The sequence below is a fragment of the Vipera berus genome (assembly GCF_964194415.1).
Source record: "Vipera berus genome assembly, chromosome: 1".
Lineage (NCBI taxonomy): Eukaryota > Metazoa > Chordata > Lepidosauria > Squamata > Viperidae > Vipera > Vipera berus.
In genome coordinates, this window is record NC_138202.1 from 154899431 (window position 1) to 154920600 (window position 21170).

The 21170-nt window shown below is 40.0% G+C and overlaps 1 protein-coding gene across 2 annotated transcripts in view; it reads right to left on the reverse strand.

Annotated features, from left to right (window-relative positions):
• Window positions 1–21170, reverse strand: part of GRB14 (growth factor receptor bound protein 14) — a 71880-nt gene that overhangs the window by 45929 nt on the left and 4781 nt on the right. The window contains exon 1 of one of the 2 annotated variants that reach the window (XM_081314479.1): window positions 9679–9796. The exons of the other annotated variant lie outside the window; for it this stretch is intronic. Coding sequence (XP_081170605.1) covers window positions 9679–9741 — 63 coding nt within the window. The 5' untranslated portion in view covers window positions 9742–9796. Of the gene's footprint in view, window positions 1–9678; window positions 9797–21170 lie in introns of those variants that run through there. 2 annotated transcript variants of the gene reach the window in all.

The following is a 21170-nucleotide window of genomic DNA, read 5'->3' on the forward strand; positions in this document are numbered from 1 at the left end:
TCCCACTTTCCACTCCATTCCATTCAGCACAAGGACAGCTGGAGGCTATCATATTCATATTCATCTATTCTTCTCAATTTTGGGATGCTGCGAATACATAGTGCTAAGGAACCTACGACACGTTATGGTCCAGTATTTGGGTCCATTTTAAGCAAAGGTAAGCAGCACTTACTATTCTATTTATTTTGTTTTAATCAATTCAAAAAAGAAGTGCATTGGCCCTACCAGGATAAGTGGCAGAAACTACTGTCTCTCCTCACATATTTCACCCCAATTCACCTTGCATATATGAAGTGCACGAAAACTGTGTATGTGTGTGTGTGTGTGTGTGTAGGTATGTATGTGTACACACACACACACACACACACACACACATAACCATGATTGTGGTGCAAACATCAGTTGCCCACTAGATGGCAACAAAGGGTTTCCCTTTATCTCCTTGCTCCCATCTAAAGGTTGTTTATGTTTTTGCAACCCATATTAGATAGCTCTACCCTATGATGATACATAAATGTCCCTGTTATATTTAGATTCATGAACCAGCAATGAATTATCAATGAAACTTCACATTCAGTGAAGTCATTCCTTATTTAATCATAAATCACAATTGCCAAGGTTCACACAATATTTTAGGCCAGACTAGGGTATATAAACTACAATAGTTAGACTCATGTAACATGTTAAGTGAAAACCCAGCGACCACATGATTTAGCACCATGTATCACCCAGCCCCTACTGGATATGCTGGCACAGCACTATGTGTAGTAAGCCAGGTCACGTTGAAATACTCTATGTAAAATATGGAAGATTTTAACTGACAACTGATCTTCTATTTAGGTGTGATTTTAAAACGATATATGAGATGATCTGGATATGATTTAATAGAAGATTTAAAAGCGGGGTTGAACTGTCTAGAACACTTGTAAGGGTTTTTTAAGTTAAAAAAAGCAGTATAAAATATGAAATTTAAGTATGGTATTTCACAGAGGAAAAGCCCACAGAGTTCACAAGTGTGCACAATTTATTAAGTCATTTTAGTAGCATCTTCAGAGAACGGTCTCAAGAAAGGTGGAAACCAATTTACTATCAAAGGTGAGACATTTCTCGCAAGTATTTTCAACATGGTACCACTCTGCTCAATGCCTCTCTAAAGAATCCAAATGTCCACAGAGGAAAGACTTAGTAACCGTTCAGTAGGCTACCCAAGATCTGACAGTCCAAAATCAGACACTGATTTCTGGAGGTGGTAGTGGAGGTGACAGTATTCCAGCTGAGCTATTCAAAATCTTAAAAGACAGTGCAGTAAAAGTGCTACACTCAATTTGCCAGCAAATTTGGAAAACTCAACAGTGGCCACAGGATTGGAAAAGATCAGTTTACATTCCAATTCCAAAGAAAGGCAGTGCCAAAGAATGTTCAAACTATCGCACCATTGCACTCATTTCTCATGCTAGTAAAGTCATGCTTAAAATCCTACAAGCTAGACTTCAGCAGTATGTGGATCGAGAACTACCAGAAGTACAGGCAGGATTTTGAAGAGGCAGAGGAACTAGAGATCAAATTGCCAACATACGCTGGATCATGGAGAAAGCTAGGGAGTTCCAGAAAAACATCTACTTCTGCTTCATTGACTATGCTAAAGCCTTTGATTGTGTGGATCATAACAAACTGTGGCAAGTTCTTAAAGAGATGGGAGTACCAGACCATCTTATTTGTCTCTTGAGAAACCTATATGCGGGTCAAGAAGCAACAGTGAGAACTGGACACGGAACCACTGATTGGTTCAAAATTGGGAAAGGAGTCCGGCAAGGCTGTATACTGTCGCCCTGCCTATTTAACTTATATGCAGAGCACATCATGAGAAAGGCAGGGCTAGATGAATCAAAAGTTGGAATTAAGATTGCCGGAAGAAATATCAACAACCTAAGATACGCAGATGATACCACTCTAATGGCAGAAAGTGAAGAAGAACTAAAGAGCCTCTTGTTGCAGGTGAAGAAGGAGAGTGCAAAACTTGGGTTGAAACTAAACATTAAGAAAACCAAGATCATGGCATCCGGCCCTCTCAATTCCTGGCAAATAGATGGGGAAGAAATGGAAGTAGTGACAGATTTTATTTTCCTTGGCTCCAAGATCACTGCAGATGGGGACTGTAGCCAAGAAATTAAAAGACGCTTGCTCCTGGGGAGGAAAGCCATGACAAATCTAGACAGCACACTAAAAAGCAGAGACATCACCCTGTCAACAAAAGTGCGTATAGTCAAGGCCATGGTCTTCCCAGTTGCAATGTATGGCAGTGAAAGTTGGACCATAAGAAAGGCTGAGCGCCAAAGAATTGAGGCCTTTGAACTATGGTGCTGGAGAAGACTCCTGCGAGTCCCTTGGACTGCAAGGCGATCAAACCGGTCAGTCCTAGAGGAGATCAATCCTGACTGCTCTTTAGAAGGCCAGATCCTGAAGCTAAAACTCAAATACTTTGGCCACCTAATGAGAAGGAAGGACTCACTGGAGAAGAGCCTAATGCTGGGAAAGATCGAGGGCAATAGAAGAAGGGGACGACAGAGAATGAGGTGGCTGGATGGAGTCACTGAAGCAGTAGGCGTGAGCTTAAATGGACTCCAGAAGATGGTAGAGGACAGGAAGGCCTGGAGGAATGTTGTCCATAGGGTCGCGATGGGTCGGACACGACTTCGCAGCTAACAACAACAACAACAACAATTTATTTGAAAGAGGATTCAGCTGAAGAAATTGAGTAGTAATTTTCTCAGCCACACTGATCCTGGATCCCCCAAGGGTATGTCTCTGGAAAAAAATGCCTTTCTGAACCCTGGAATATTGGCAAATGAGGCAACAAAGTCCTTGGTCCCTATAACAAACACATTTCAAAGAAATGGATACGGAAGTGGAAAGAGAAATCAAGCATTGAAGGGGGAGGTATGTTCTACTGAGAATCATCAAGCCATGAAGCTGTATAAATATTTTCACTGTTGGCATTCATGCAACTGGGCAATCAGATACTCGAATATATCTGATAGACCAACTTTATCATGAAATGCTGGGAAGGTCATCGAAAGCGTTGCCTTGACAATAGAGAGAGCAAAAGTATTAAAATAACTACACACTGTGGTGTCTTTGCTTTTGAAGAAGGCACCTAATTCAGCAAAGGGATGTGACAGAAAAGATTACAAAATAGAGATCAGTCATGCAAAAAAAAAGTACATAAATATATCACAAGGTAATCTGAGGTTAGTAAAGGGATGTGAATTTTATTTAAACCTTAAAGCATTTTGTTCTGTGCAGAATTATTTTTAGGTATATGTGCCCAGTATTTAGGTCAAATCGGCACACCTCTTCATAATTGTAATGCAGCATATGGGCAGATTAATGTTATCCAAATATGCCTTTTACATGTAGTTACAAGATCCTCCAGCCTGTACTCAACTTTAAAAGCTGATCTACAATAAATATATGCAACTGTTACCTTTCTGTGCCACCAAGAGCCATGGTGGCATAGTGATTAGAATGCAATATTGCAAGCTAATTCTGCTGACTGTCAGCAGTTCGATTCTCACCAGCTCAAGGTTGACTCAGCCTTCCATCCTTCCAAGGTGGATAAAATGAGGACCCAGATTGTTGGGGGCAATATGCTGACTCTGTAAACCGCTTGGAGAGGGCTGTAAAGCACTATGCAGCGGTATATAAGTCTAAATGCTAAGTGCTATTGCTATGTACATACAGAACAGACATAATCTACAAGGGCAGAGTAATTATTTGTCTTATTCCTGGTTTTTTAAAAAAACAAACAAAAACCTTAACCTGTCTTCTCCTAAGGCTTTTGCTGCCTTCCCCTTTAAATGGAATTCTCCTCATTCCTATCTAATTTTGTTCTGCTTGCTCCTCACTGTTTGTGATGTCCAAACTCATCTTTCCCCAATCTAGGTACTCTTCAGATACGTGAACTTCCTCTCCCAGAATTCTCAGTAACGGCCATGGTAGCTGGAAAGTTCACCGAGTTAAAAGTCCACACACCCAAAAGTGCCAGCTTGGAAAAGACTTAGTCCAGTTTCTCTGTAAATTTGCTGCTAGAAAATGGGACATGTACTTCGAACGCCACTGTTTTGAAATGAAATTTGTCAGATTTCTGATGTCTATGAAAACACTTGGAGAAACATTTGAAAAATGCCTCCACAAATTTATTAAGAGGCAAATTCTATTCCATTCATATAATGCAGACATGTCAAACACAAGGCCCGGGGGCTGGATCAGGCCCGTGAAGTGGTTTCATGTGGCCCATGAAGCCATCCTGGAAACAGTGAGGGAACGGCCCCCACTGCCTTGGCCCTGGCCCAGAGACCCTCCTTCTGCCAGAGACCCTCAGATCTATCCCACTCCTGCCCAGGCCCCCATAGGCACCCTTGATGCGAACGATGTCGAGCTGGCCACGCCCACCCAGTAGGCCATACACACTCTAGTCACGCCCACCCAGTAGGCCACGTCCACCCAGACCATACCCACCCGGCCCCCTGAGGGCAACCGCAATGCTGATGCGGCCCTCAATGAAATTGAGTTTGACACCCCTGATATAATGGCTGTGGTAGTCATGTGGTACTTTCATGAATCATTTCATGAAGGTTCTTCTATCTGTGGTTTTATGTATCCGTCTTCAAATCAGTTCCTGAGTTTAGGGGCTTGATCAGGACAATGTATTTCTCATTGCCTATCAGTTCCATTACATTGCCTTAGGTAAGCCACAGGTATTTTGCATACATTGTTTCTGAATCTTTCAAAAATTTGAGATAACAGCTGTAATCATATATCCTCTTATCTAGCAATCATCTTTTTTCCCTTAGTAAATCATGGTATTTTGGCTTATATGCAACATTGTCATGATGGGTGGCTTCACCACGCCAAAGTATAAATCACATTATGATTTATTCTTATGCATGACCTCTGTGATAAATGATATTTACTTTTGATTAGATATGTAATAGATCAACTATGAAGCATTCTAACTATTTTCTGAAACCACATGAGCATATTTTCATAAGTCAAATAGTATTGGAAAAATAGCTCCAAAACTCCACACTTGACTAAATAGAAATTTTACATGAATTATATTCCTCTAACTTAACTTGGTAGAATTAGGATGCAGCAAAATGAAAAAGATGTTGCATTCATTTATTTGGTTAGTCAATTTATATGATGATGAATTTTACTAAATGCTATTTAACTACTCAACATATCTAGTGAAAAGGATAACCCTATATTCAAAGTTACAAAATCTTAGCAATGCCAATAAGCAGACCAGATTCAGCTGATTAAAAACTCACGCACACACAAACTGGATTATGTTGCAACCTTTAAAAACACATAATTTGTTTATCTCAATAATATTTTACTAATGTCTTGGCCCCCATTATTTTGAAAGATTTTAGGGCTAGCAATCTCTGTGGGCCATCCAAAGTGAAAAACATTGGCTATATTAACAGACTATGCTGTTAGGTAGTACATGGTTATTTCCTAAGAAAAGGCAAATAGTAGTACTCTTCACTGCCACCCATACAGTCATGGCCGAAATTGTTGGCACCCCAGAAATTTTCCAGAAAATCAAGTATTTCTCACAGAAAAGTATTGCAGGAACACGTTTTGCTATACACAGGTTTATTCCCTTTGTGTGTATTGGAACACAACAAAAAAAGGGAGGAAAAAAAGCAAATTGGACATAATGGCAAACAAAACTCCAAAAATGGGCCGGACAAAATTATTGGCACCCTTTCAAAATTGTGGGTAAACAAGATTGTTTCAAGCATGTGATGCTCCTTTAAACTCACCTGGGGCAAGTAACAGGTGTGGGCAATATAAAAATCACACCTGAAAGCAGATAAAAAGGAGAGAAGTTCACTTAGTCTTTGCATTGTGTGTCTGTGTGTGCCACGCTAAGCATGGACAACAGAAAGAGGAGAAGAGAACTGTCTGAGGACTTGAGAACCAAAATTGTGGACAAATATCAACAATCTCAAGGTTACAAGTCCATCTCCAGAGATCTAGATTTGCCTTTGTCCACAGTGCACAACATTATCAAGAAGTTTGCAACCCATGGCACTGTAGCGAATCTCCCTGGTCGTGGACAGAAGAGAAAAACTGATGAAAGGTTGCAACGCAGGATAGTCCGGATGGTGGATAAGCAGCCCCAAACAAGTTCCAAAGGAATGCAAGCTGTCCTGCAGGCTCAGGGAGCATCAGTGTCAGCGCAAACTATCCGTCGACATTTAAATGAAATGAAACGCTATGGCAGGAGACCCAGGAGGACCCCACTGCTGACACAGAGACATAAAAAAGCAAGATTACAGTTTGCCAAAATGTACTTGAGTAAGCCAAAATCCTTCTGGGAAAACGTCTTGTGGACAGATGAGACCAAGATAGAGCTTTTTGGTAAAGCACATCATTCTACTGTTTACCGAAAACGAAATGAGGCCTACAAAGAAAAGAACACAGTACCTACAGTGAAATATGGTGGAGGTTCAATGATGTTTTGGGGTTGTTTTGCTGCCTCTGGCACTGGGTGCCTTGAATGTGTGCAAGGCATCATGAAATCTGAGGATTACCAAAGGATTTTGGGTCGCACTGTAGAGCCCAGTGTCAGAAAGCTGGGTTTGCGTCTGAGATCTTGGGTCTTCCAGCAGGACAATGACCCCAAACATACGTCAAAAAGCACCCAGAAATGGATGGCAAGAAAGCGCTGGAGAGTTCTGAAGTGGCCAGCAATGAGTCCAGATCTGAATCCCATTGAACACCTGTGGAGAGATCTTAAAATTGCTGTTGGGAAAAGGCGCCCTTCCAATAAGAGACCTGGAGCAGTTTGCAAAGGAAGAGTGGTCCAAAATTACGGGTGAGAGGTGTAAGAAGCTTATTGATGGTTGTAGGAAGCGACTGATTTCAGTTATTTTTTCTAAAGGGTGTGCAACCAAATATTAAGTTAAGGGTGCCAATAATTTTGTCCGGCCCATTTTTGGAGTTTTGTTTGACATTATGTCCAATTTGCTTTTTTTCCTCCCTTTTTTTGTTGTGTTCCAATACACACAAAGGGAATAAACCTGTGTATAGCAAAACATGTGTTCCTGCAATACTTTTCTGTGAGAAATACTTGATTTTCTGGAAAAATTTCTGGGGTGCCAACAATTCCGGCCATGACAGTATAAACCAGCCCTAATACTAACAGTCCAAAAGTCATTTTGAAGTCCTTAGCACTTGGAATTAAACAACAGGATACAATCTTATATTCTTTTACAAGAACTTGAATTGCTTTCAGCAAGTCAGACAGGTTAAAATATTTAGTTCACATTACGTTACTGAGCAAATCTCATTATATATTGAAAACTCATTGCCACTCTAGAAATAACATTTCTTTCATATGTCAGCTTTTCTAAATAGTCATGAATTGAGTTTGATAGTCAGAATATAAAAGGGTACTTCAAATTTATGTTGGAAATGGGGGCAACACAAAGGGTCATTTTATCATATCTGGTGGACATGGAAAAAAGCAGAAAATTTTGTGTTCAAATCTATACACTGATACAAGGAATTTTAAAGTTAAGATTCAACGGAAACCAGAACTTTTCTTGTTGTGATTAATGGACAGACAACTAGGAAAGAGTCTATTTTTATGTACGATCACTGCTGTGAGACTACAGGTACCGTATTTTCCGGCGTATAAGATGACTTTTTAACCCATGAAAATCTTCTCAAAAGTCAGGGGTTGTCTTATACGCCCAGTCGTCTTATATGCCGGAAAATATGGGTACATAAATCAATCGAGTGCCCCCGTTCTTGCAAAGCAACTTCAAGCCTCCTTAGTCCAGTCCCCCATCCGTGAGGGCAGCTTACACAACAAAAAAATAATATCACCCTACACAGAGAGGGTACATGTAAATACATTTATTTGTATCTGCTGTCAAAAAGATTGTAAACATCTTTTTTATAAAGTAGGATAAGGCTACCAACAACTTACAGGATCAGAGTGTATATATCGAAACATTAGATCCTAGGGAACATGCCCTCATGTTCCATATAATCTTCCTAAATGAACCCGATTGTTCACAAGGAGACTGATGGCTGATTCAGGTATGCATCTGGTCTCATTCAACATTGTTCTTTTAATAGCTGTAAAAATGACAGGAAGGTCCTTAACCATGTTCCTACTGGCCTTCCTCAATTTAATTATATACACTAACTCAGTCAATTTATTTATTTTTTTCTCTTGTAGGAGCTAAAATAGAAGTCCTGTGTTTAAAAGGCTATATAAAGGTTTTCAAGGCCCAAAAATTATGTTGGAGGACTGAGAATACAAAACTTACATCAGACTCAAACTTTCCCATGTTGGTGCTCTATATAAATTTAGGAACAACTTTCCTCCATAGTGGCTGAAAATATGTGCACTGCAATGTAATAAGAGGGCTCTATTTTAGATAAACAAAAGACAAAATCAATCATTTACTTGTCTAGTGTTAAGCCTAAAGGCATTGTACAGTATATACAGAATACTTCTCCAAAAATATGAGTTTTTAATGTTTTCATGCTCAAATTGGCATGTATGTATGTATGTATGCATGTATGTATGTATGTATGTATGTATGACTTTAGAGTTTTAGTTACAACAGACCTGTGAAAAAGGTCTTATGACCAGTTTCAAAATTCCGGTATTGCCCCCCCTCTAAGTCACATGACTACATTTTGGGTGCTTGGCAACTGGCCTGTATTTATGGCCATTTGCAGAGCCATGTGTTGTTTTACAAAGTTTGGCCAGAAATCAGCGTTAACTTCTGGTTTCCTGCAAAAGAATAAAAATAATGATCATGGCATTCACTTATTGACTGTGGCAGCCGCTTACAACCACAGCAGTCGCTTAACAACCGAAGCAGATTATGTCACCTGCTTTATGACGGTCATGACTTATGATTGCCAGGTTCAAATACAATAAGTCAAGGACTACCTGTATATAAATTATAACTGCATTATAACTCATATCTGCACTATGACTGATTCAGTTTTAATGTCTTGAGCAATATCCAAACAATGTAGCAAATTTACAGGCAAAAAAATCTTACTTATCAATTTCCAAAATGCCTTCCAACTATCTCCCCCATCAATGAAAATAAGCAAACACAAACAGTGTAAGAAATTAATCCAAGTCCTAATTTCATCAGACAGCATCAGATGCAATCTTTTTAACTTCACATAGAACCCCAGCTGAATATTCTGCCATTTCAAATATAAAGATCAGCTGCAATATTAAACTGATATTTAGAGCAAATAAAGCATATTTTTACGAAAGAAAAAAAGCAATTTCAGAGACTTGTAAATAGTTTTGGTTTAAAAAGGCCATCTTATACAAGATATGTAAGATACGAGGATAAAAATAAGTTTAGAGAAGGTAAGTTTAAAAAAAAATCATGTCCTGTAGTAATATTACTCCACCACCACACTCTATATCCAGCAACTTAGCCACTTCCTGGAGAAGACAGCCCCTCCCAAGTCTGTGTCACTGAGCTTTCCTTCCCACCTGCTACTTCAGCTCTTCCACATAGCTCCGTTTATTGTGCTACACCTAACTTCGTAACAAGTGTGTGTTTTCATGGCAGTCACATTCCATTCTTCACACTTCACAAAGTCACCTACCCTTCTAGGCAAAACTTTTGGAGAAATCACAGGCAAGGCTGCTCTTCTTCCGTGTGCGTTCATCTCAGTTGTTGACAGCTAAACCAAAGTCCCTTGTCCAAATTACTGGCAAAAGAAAGATGAATGCCCGAAGAATCAGTTCTCAGAAAGCCTCACCTCACGAAGGGCCATTGGAAAGCGATAACTTGGGAGAGCAATCGAAGCCATGCAGTTTATTTGAATATACTCCTTCAGAAAGCCAATTAAGGACTGTCCAGATAGAACTGACCAATGGCAGGCTAATCAGAAGATGCAGGGCAGACAAGGGAAGGCTCCATCTCTACCCTGGAAAACAAATTATGACTCTTCGGCTTATTATGGTTAAAGAAACAAGTTTTAACCGAGGGAGATAATTCAGTCAAAGCTCCTTTCTCACAGCTGTGCCTTCATCTACCAAGCAAGAAACTGCGTCTGGCTTTTCTTTTCCTTCTCTCCCGCAAAGACGGATCCCCTTTCCCTTGTTGGAAAGGAAAAACAGGCATCTTAAATCTTATGTTACGGCAAGCAGTTAACTTTTAAACAAGATGTAAAACCCAACCTTAGTCAAGTCAGGAAATATTCAAAATCAAGACTGCGATACCCGGCAAAAATTGATGCCGGATAGGTCCAGGGGAGCCAATGCCACCTTCAAATCAAATGTCACTTTACTTTCTGACTGCGATATAAGAAGTAGCTGCAAGACTCCGCCTTGTTCTGGTTAGGGTCATCTGAGGATAGCTTCTTGCCATGTGAAATAGCAGAAGGCTAAACTAAACCAGCTGCATCAGCAAAAGCCCAGGACTGCTTTTATTTTCTTGTTCGACAGCCGCTGCACGGTTCATATAAATATATAAGCATGAGGCATGTTTGTGTGTGTGTGTATACCCCTAAACACATACACTTATATTTATATATTTACTCATATATATATATATATATATATATATATATATATATATATATGTATATGTATGCATGTATGTATATATATGTATTATGTATATGTATATATATATATTATGTATATATATATGTATGTATATATGTGTGTGTACATATATATGTACATATATGTGTACATATGTGTGTGTGTGTGTGTGTGTGTATATATATATATATATATCTTCCCTTAATTTCTTAAAGTTCCTTCAGCATGTAGATCCCAATAATTCATGGCAGAACTATCTTATTTTCTTCAAATAGCTGGTCGGCAGCCAGTGGAATGCAGTTCAATGACCACAAACAGGAGAACAATGTGAATCTGGGTTATTTTAGTTAGCAAAATTAAAGAATTAAATCCTAATCAGTTACGGAAAAAATGGCAACTGCCTAATAGCTTACTTCTTAATACAGGAGCCTTAACATGCTAGAGCACGTCTGGCTATTGCTGTTGCAGCTTATCCCTTCTTTGTGGCAAACCTTCAGAAAATCAAGGTCGTCAGATTTTAAAGAGGACCAGACAAAAGCACTAAAGCACAGGCATACAATTTTCATGCAGCAAAGACATATCCAAGAGATTATTTCCCATTACATATGTTATGTAATGTAGGGCTGTGGGTCTATACATAGGTTGTTTAGAGTATGTTTTTGGTGTGTGTCATGTATGTGTTTCACTTTGAGAGCGGGCAACTAAATTTCATTTTTGATGTGTGCCGTTGTGCCCACAGTAAAAAAATGACAATAAAGGTTATCTAAAATAAAAAAAATAAAAATATGAAACTTTTAACAAACTCAGCAAACAAAAGGTTACACAAATGCTTCCAAACATAGAGAGGAAATTCAATTTTTCCTCAACCTTTTGCACTCTTGCCCAATATTTGCACATAGCCTCTGGTATCCTATAGCTTAGGGACCAGAACAAAAAGTACATTTCATTTCACTTCCATTTAATTAATATAGTTAATATAACCTCATAATGTATTTAATAATTGTTCCTTACAAATTGCTACACAGTCATAACTTTCAGAGACTGGAGGGAGGAGCACTAGTAGTCCTGGAGTTTTAGTTGTGCGTTTCTGGTGTAGCTAATTGCTTTATCTTTAATGAACATCCCTGAAGCTCTTGCACATTAATTTAATAATATTCAGTAATGAACATCCCAGCTCCCTAAACTGAAACTAGAGCGTTAACAACTTTGATCTTTTGATTCAATGACATCACAGCTGCTCAGCCAATCAGTAGCAGGCAATTTTTTACCTCACAGTTCATTATGCAGGTGTTCTGTCTGTCTGTCTATCTATCTATCTATCTGCCTATCTATCTATCTATCTATCTATCTATCTATCTATCTATCTATCTATCTATCTATCTATCTATCTATCTATCTATATCTCGTATGCAGCCTACATACAAAAAAGTAAAAGTAATTTGCTAATAAAAATACATAAAAATAAAGGAAAGCAACCTGGCGTGATTATGACTTCCTCTCTCATAAGCTTCCCTGTTCCTTTCACTTTGAACTAAAGATCTGTATTTCTTAAAATAAATTTGCTCCCTTCACTGAACAAACAAACCACATGCCACAGCTCTGGATATGTGACAGAGCATCTGCAATGCTGTTGATCATGGTTATTATGGTGCAATTATTTCTTTAAGGTCATTTTTTTCCATACTCTTTCAATCTCTATAATTTCCAATCACAAAAGATGTGAAACTCCCAACAAGGTGAATAGAAGTTGTTACAAGATCTAGCCAAGGTCAAACCCTTGTTCCTTGCCCAGTTACTTTTTAAATTGAAGACTTCTCAGTAAGCTATAAAGCCTAGAGCCAGACACAACCATACCTGCTGCCAAATTTCTAACCTTGGCTTTTATTCCTACTCTCATGAAATCCACAATTACAATGCAATCACCTCACCATAAATACATAGCCGTTCCTTTATTGCCTTTACTTATCTGCAAGCTCCACACAACACCATCTCTTCTCTTCAGCAGATACAGGTAGTCTTCAACTTATGACTGTAACAGAGCCAGCCCATAATGAAGTCTGTGGGGATCCCGTGGGCTGGGATGGGGGCGGGGGTTAGCTGGTCAGTCATAAGAGAGGTTGGATTGTAAAGTGTCCAAATGTTGTCACATGATCATGGGGGCACTATAGTGACCACATCTTCAAAACCATCATTTTTGAAAAAAGGTTTTAAGTAGCTTTTCAGGAGTCTGTCATAACTTCAAACAGTTGCTAAACTCTTCTCCTACAATAGGAATTCAGTCTTATTTGTGTTTCTAACTATATTTACTGAGAACACCCCACGTTTTCCAAGAGGTTCAAGTAAGCCTTTTTCTTACACTGCATATCAGGCTGTGCTGTTAAAAAGAGAAAAAAACTAGCCGTTTTTTTATTGCCTTTAAGGGGGTTCCTTTTGAGCAGAAACAGGGTCCTGCAGAGTCTAATAGAAATCAAGTAACTGGACAATGTAGACCAGGGGTGTCAAACTCAATTTCATTGAGGGCCGCATCAGCACTGTGGTTGCCGTCAGGGGGCCCGGTGGGTATGGCCAGGGTGGCCTACTGGGTGGGCGTGGCTAGACTGCGTATGGCCTGCTGGGTGGGCGTGGCCAGCTCTACATCGTTCGCATCAAGGGTGCCTATGGGGGCCTGGGCAGGAGTGGGACAGATCTGAGGGTCTCTGGCAGAAGGAGGGTCTCTGGGCCAGGGCCAAGGCAGAGGGGGTCGTTCCGTCACTGTTTCCAGGATGGCTTCACGGGCCACATGAAACCATTTCGCGGGCCGGATCCGGCCCCCGGGCCTTGTGTTTGACATGTCTGATGTAGACTTTGGGGATGAATGTAGGAGCCCCATTTTTAATATTCTGTAATGTTCTTGAGGTAACCCTGCACTAGGACTCATTGCAGAGGTAGCATTTTCAAATCTCCTAACACTCCAGGGCAATGCTATACCAAGGGCATGGAGGCAAATTAACTTATTAAGGTTCATCACATTACTCCAACTTCCTGCTAACATGCTCCATCCTTCCCGGGAAAACTCCCATGCCCATCTACAATGTGTAGGGGGAGGGAAGTAAAGAGTTTGTTGTGGGTGTCTTGAAGTGCGTGTCAGCCCTTCAAAGTAGACCAGGTCAGGAAACAAGTATTTCATGAACTGCTGGGACTCTTCTTCATTGTCGTAGGTTATAATTACAGAATCCTGAAAGTCTGACAGAGATTTTCTCTCTCCCGAGACAATTTTTGATTTTTCCCCCCCTCACTCCTTATTGTCTCTCTGAACTAAAGCGATCTTTACATAACAGCAGTTGCATTCCTTCTTCAAGGCATCGCTGTACTCCTCTGTTGTTGTTAGTTGCGAACTCGTGTCCGACCCATCGCGACCCCATGGACAACGTTCCTCCAGGCCTTCCTGTCCTCTACCATCTTCTGGACTCCATTTAGGCTCACGCCTACTGCTTCAGTGACTCCATCCAGCCACCTCATTCTCTGTCGTCCCCTTCTTCTATTGCCCTCAATCTTTCCCAGCATTAGGCTCTTCTCCAGTGAGTCCTTCCTTCTCATTAGGTGGCCAAAGTATTTGAGTTTCAACTTCAGGATCTGGCCATCTAAAGAACAGTCAGGGTTGATCTCCTCTAGGACTGACCGGTTTGATCGCCTTGCAGTCCAAGGGACTCACAGGAGTCTTCTCCAGCACCATAGTTCAAAGGCTTCAATTCTTTGGCGCTCAACCTTTCTTATGGTCCAACTTTCACAGCCATACATTGCAACTGGGAAGACCATAGCCTTTACTATACGCACTCTTGTTGGCAGGGTGATGTCTCTGCTTTTTAGTGTGCTGTCTAGATTTGCCATGGCTTTCTTCCCCAGGAGCAAGCATCTTTTAATTTCTTGGCTGCAGTCACTACCTCCATTTCTTCCCCATCTATTTGCCAAGAATTGAGAGGGCCGGATGCCATGATCTTGGTTTTCTTAATGTTTAGTTTCAACCCAACTTTTGCACTCTCCTTCTTCACTCGCAACAAGAGGTTCTTTAGTTCCTCGTCACTTTCTGCCATTACAGTGGTATCATCTGCATATCTTAGGTTGTTGATATTTCTCCCGGCAATCTTAATTCCAACTTTTGATTCATCTAGCCCTGCCTTTCTCATGATGTGCTCTGCATATAAGTTAAACAGGCAGGGCGACAGTATACAGCCTTGCCGGACTCCTTTCCCAATTTTGAACCAATCAGTGGTTCCATGTCCAGTTCTCACTGTTGCTTCTTGACCCGCATATAGGTTTCTCAAGAGACAAATAAGATGGTCTGGTACTCCCATCTCTTTAAGAACTTGCCACAGTTTGTTGTGATCCACACAATCAAATGCTTTAGCATAGTCAATGAAGCAGAAGTAAATGTTTTTCTGGAACTCCCTAGCTTTCTCCAAGATCCAGCGTATGTTGGCAATTTGATCTCTAGTTCCTCTGCCTCTTCGAAATCCTGCCTGTACTTCTGGTAGTTCTCGATCCATGTACTGCTGGAGTCTAGCTTGTAGAATTTTAAGCATAGCTTTACTAGCATGTGAAATGAGTGCAATGGTGCAATAGTTTGAACATTCTTTGGCACTGCCTTTCTTTGGAATTGGAATGTAAACTGATCTTTTCCAATCCTGTGGCCACTGTTGAGTTTTCCAAATTTGCTGGCAAATTGAGTGTAGCACTTTTACTGCATCGTTTTTTAAGATTTTGAATAGCTCAGCTGGAATACTGTCACCTCCACTAGCTTTGTTGTTGCTCAGCTTTTCTAAGGCCCACTTCACTTCACATTCTAGGATGTCTGGCTCGAGGTCAGTGACCACCTCATCGTGGTTATCAGGGACGTTAAGCTTGTTCTTGTATAGTTCTTCTGTGTAATTTTGCCACCTTTTCTTAATCTCTTCTGCCTGTTAGATCCCTGCCATTTTGGTCCTTTATCATGCCCATTTTTGCATGAAACATTCCCTTCATCTCTCCAATTTTCTTGAAGAGATCTCTAGTCCTCCCTATTCTATTGTTTTCTTCTATTTCTTTGCACTGTTCATTTAAGAAGGCATTCTTATCTCTTCTAGCTATTCTCTGGAATTCTGCATTCAATTGGTTGTATCTTTCTTTTTCTCCCTTACCTTTCGCTTCCCTCCTTTCCTCAGCTATTTGCAAAGCTTCCTCAGACAACCATTTTGCTTTCTTGCATTTCTTTTTCTTTGGAATGGTTTTGGTTGCTACCTGTTCTACAATGTTGCGAACCTCTGTCCATAGTTCTTCAGGCACTCTGTCTATCAGATCTAATTCTTTAAATCTATTTGTCACCTCTACTGTATATTCGTCAGGGATATGATTTAGTTCATACCTGAGTGGCCTAGTGCTTTTCCCTACTTTCTTCAGTTTAAGCCTAAATTTTGCAACAAGAAGCTCATGGTCTGAGCCACAGTCAGCTCATGGTCTTGTTTTTACTGACTGTATAAAGCTTCTCCATCTTTGGCTGCAGAGCACATAGTCAATCTGATTTCCGTGTTGACTGTCTGGTGATGTCCGTGTGTAGAGCCGTCTCTTGGGTTGTTGGAAAAGAGTGCTTGCTATGACTATTGTATTCTCTTGACAAAATTCTGTCAGCCTGTGCCCTGCTTCATTTTGTACAACAAGGCCAAACTTGCTTGTTATTCCAGTTATCTTTTGGCTTCCTACTTTAGCATTCCAGTCCCCCATGATGATAAGGACATCAGTTTTTGGTGTTAGTTCTATAAGGTGCTGTAGGGCTTCATAGAATCGATCAATTTCATCCTCTTCAGCACCGGTGGTTTGGGGCATAGACTTGAACTACTGTGATATTGAATGGTTTGCCTTGGATTCGAACTGAGATCATTCTGTCATTTTGAGGATTGTATCCCAGTATTGCTTTTCCTACTCTTTTATTGACTATGAAGGCTACTCCATTTCTTCTGAGGGATTCTTGCCCGCAGTAGTATACCTGATGGTCATCTGAATTAAATTCACCTATTCCTGTCCATTTTAGTTCGCTGATTCCTAAGATGTCGATGTTCAGTCTTGTCATCTCTTGTTTGACCACGTCCAGCTTTCCTTGATTAATTTTTATTTTAATTTATTTTATTTTAATTCCATTTATATCCCGCCCTTCTCCGAAGACTCAGGGCGGCTTACAAGCTTAGCAGTAGCCTTCATTCTATGTATATGCCTGCTTATTAGGGCTTTCACACACACCCCAAGCGGCATTATTACAAAGTCAGCTTAATTGCCCCCAACAATCTGGGTCCTCATTTTACCTACCTCGGAAGGATGGAAGGCTGAGTCAACCTTGAGCCTGGTGGGATGCGAACCTGCACTAATTGCAGGCAGCCGGTATTACTTAAGGAGGCATTAGCCCACTGCTCCACCAAGGACTCTGGATCTTACATTCCAGGTTCCTATGGAGAAAAAATCTTTACAGCATCGGACTTTCCTTTCACCACCAGATACATCCACAGCTAAGCGTCCTTTCGGCTTTGGCCCAGTTGCTTCATTCTTTCCGGCGCTACTAGTACTAGCCCTCTGCTCTTCCCCAGTAGCATATTGGACGCCTTCCGACCTGAGGGGCTCATCTTCCAGCGTCATATTGTTTTGCCTTTTGGTACTGTCCATAGGGTTTTCATGGCAAAGATACTGGAGTGGGTTGCCATTTCCTTCTCCAGTGGATCACGTTTTGTCAGAACTCTCTGCTATGACCTTTCCATCTTGGGTGGCCCTGCACGGCATAGCTCATAGCTTCATTGAATTAGGCAAGCCCCTTCGCCATGACAAGGCAGTAATCCATGAAGCGGCCGTACTCCTCTACACAAAAATATTTTCCTTAAATAATCCCCTCTTCACTTCGTTAAGGGAAATCCCCTCAAGTTCCTATTTTCTGTAAAAAGTAAATGTCACTTAGGTGAATGGACTGTGTAGAAGATAAGGTAAGATGATAAGATAAGATAAGATAAGATTAGACAGACAGACACAATTTAAAGTACTTGCAGCAAAAAAAACACCTATTACTCTCATTGGACTTGCAACTTTGTAAAGGATTACATTGATTCCAGAGGGATGGAGTGTTATGAAGGACCCTTAAAGAGTTTTTGCTTCTATGGGTTATATTTCTTGATTTTGCCATATTAAAAATTAAAACTGGTGCATCTGCAGCTGCTAGCACTCTTCACAATTCTTTGATGAGATCTTAATATTGTATTATTTCTCAACATAGGCTGGCAAATAATTTTGATTTCACAAACTCTTGAGACAGTCTCAGGAGAACCCCTGGGGTCTCAGGAGCACACTTTTAAGAAATACTGGTCTAGTATAATGCTCAATCTCAAATTTAAGTAATGAAATAAGAAGCAACGTAATGAGTAAAGAGATTGCTGCTTTATTCAGTCCTCCAGTCCATAATATTATCAGACTATGCGTAAAAAATAATTTTAAAAACAAAAAAGTTAATTTTTTTTCTATTCTATTTTTAAAAATGCACTTATTTTATGCATTGAATTTTTTGGGTGAAGGAAAGAAAATTAGTTTTCGTTGTTTTTTAAAATAGTTAGGGATTACAACTCAGAAAAATCTGCATGTGCTTAAACATGCATAGCCTTCTAATTCTAATTCAGTGGTAACAGAAACATATACCATGTATGCCCAACAACATTCTTATTTAGTCTCTGTAGGACATACGAATGGCAAGGCTGTTTTTCAAACATGGGTCATAAATTGGCAGATTTGAGAATGAAAGACAATCTCTCAGAAAGAGAACAAAATGGAATATGCTATAAAAAGACACAACTGATTGATGAGCCATGAAGAGTAGCTTTTTCTGAGTTTGCAGGATGCAACTTGTCCCAGTTATTATTTTTGCTTCATTCATCAGTTGTTACTGGGATACCATTTTGCCTACTAAAAGTGGAACAGACATGCCCTAAACTGAATCAGTTCAATCCAGAGTATATTATAGGCTTCTGACTCGTCTTTGTAGCATGACTTTCAGCTCCTATTGTAGGTGGATTAGTCTGACAGGCTTACTGATTTGGAAGTCAACTGTAGTGACCTCACTACTGCAGCGATCCCACCAGTGTTCCCTTCTTTCTTGAAATAATGGCCCTATTTTAATTCTGGAAGCTCTGGAATACTCATGATAATCTAAAAGCAAAAAAACAGCTACTGACAAGGTGGCTTGGTAGAATCTTTCTATTAAAAAGATAACACATAAATATGTAAAGAATGACTGTATATACTCAGCCATCACAAATATAGAAGCAGGAATATGAATTATTTACTACCATTAGTTAAATGAAAACAAAGAGTCTGTAGGAGCCTTTCAAGTGAAAAAAAAACAACAACCCTGTACAAGAACATCCCCCTTTTCAGGTATTCTCTTTGTAACTGCAATGGGGTGAAGAAAGAGAAGAAAACCATACATGCATCATAGATATTATGTCTTTACCACCTCTGCCTCACACATTTTTGCAGAAGCATATGGGAAAAAAATGCTGCCCGACGTGCATAGGTATTTCTCATCATATAAAATCCTAAGTACACATACAGGTTATTAAATCACAGGAAATGCCACGACTGTATAGCACTTACGCAGCACAATATGCATTCTCTTCCTTCAACACCCTCACCTAATGGGCAGTCAAAACACAACCGCCTGGGCCAGGGGTAGGCCATCTTGGCTCTTTTATGACTCGTGGACTTCAACTCCCAGAATTCCTGAGCCAGCCATGCTGAGGAGAAAGGGAGAGGTTTCCATGCTGAGCCATGCTGGCTCAGGAATTCTGGGAGTTGAAGTCCACAAGTCATAAAAGAGGCAAGGTGGCCTACCCCTGGCCTGGGCTCTATAATGTATAACGCTATGCTTTGCTAAACTTTGACTTGTGATATAGCCTGCAACTGACTGGATTCATATGTTTGTGGTACAAACCATGGTTTTTCAAAACCAAATCGTGGGGTTCACATAACACACTAATCTTTAGTGCAATTTGTGAACCCAACCACATGTTTGTTCTCTTCAGCCACATTACAATGATTATAAAGCTAAAGGTTTTTTAAAAAAAGATTAAGGTTTCACATTTATACTAGTTGTGTATATCACCATAACCTGAAAACTGCAATTTTCTGCAAGCAAAGGGATAATCAGGATGTTATTGGACACTTTTCTCCTAAACATACTTTCTAAAACTTAATATGATTTTTTTATGGTTCTTGGAGTTACTTATTCCCAATTTCAAGAGTAGGTATCTCCTACTTCTTTAACATAGAATGCATGAATTTGTACTTTGTATGCTTATTCCAGCACAGGAAAAAAAATAAGTTGTACTTTACAAAATATTGCTTAAATCCAACCTTTCGCACCCAACCTTTTCTTTCTTTCACTCTGTACATATTCAGTGTTAGCTAGCAAATCTCTTGCTGCAGTTCTAAGGCAACTAAAAAAGCAACTTACCTGTTAACATTAATAATTGCCAAGATTCTTCTGTTATAACTGTATTATTTTAAAATATATAGATACGAAGTAACACTTAACAATCAGCTCTACATAGTTTACGTACGATACAGAGATTATTAGACCAGAGCCCCCCAATCTTTCGGGCACCAGGGACCAGTTCTGAGGAGAGTTTTCCGTGGACTGGAGGGGGCCTGGTTTCGTGTGCTGCCTGCTAGCTGAGGATGGGGCTTTGCTTGTGTGGCCCGGTTGCTGGACCACGGACTGGGGATTGGAGACCCCTGTGTCTACATAAAACTAAATTATACTCATAATACAGGGCAGCATCATTGTCTCTATGTAGTTGCAGATAACAAGGTAACAGTGCTAAATATCAACCACATTCATATTAAGCAAATTGAGGTTCTGCTAAATATCACTTTCCCGTCACAAAGGACAAAATGTAAAGATAAAAAGGGGATAAAGATGAAATGACTCATGACAATCCAATTGTCCAGCAGGGATTTTAAAAAGTTCTTGTTAGCTCTCCTAGAATTTTTTTTAAAGCAATAGCTTCATAAAAGGGCTACCCCTCCCTGTCAAGTTTAAGAAATAAAAATCATGGACGATAGACACATGGACTCTAATTCCACTTCTTTTATCCCACCTACTCTAAAGATGAGGCCTGCAGTGGGGCTGGAATTGCCCTTGGCCAAACACTTTTGAGAAAGCACCACTTTTGAGAATTGGAGTAGATTAGGCAAGAAACCTTGGTGAGAGTTTAAAAAGGACTCATATGTTCCTCAGGGTTTTCCAAAGACATTCAACAGCCACCAGTGGAGCAGCAATTGTGCTTTCATATTGTAAGCAAGGCCCTGAATATCTAAGTAGCTGTTGTGAGAAATCAGACATGGTTGGTAAGGAACTGTCACGTAGCTAAAATCTGCTTTGATTTGAATTGGACTCCTGGTCATTTCATGGACATATATTGTTTTCTTGTCAATATTATACAAGTCATTTTCCATTAATTTCAAGGTTAAAAAAAAGAAACAGTCTGCCTTGGGATAAAATCTGCAG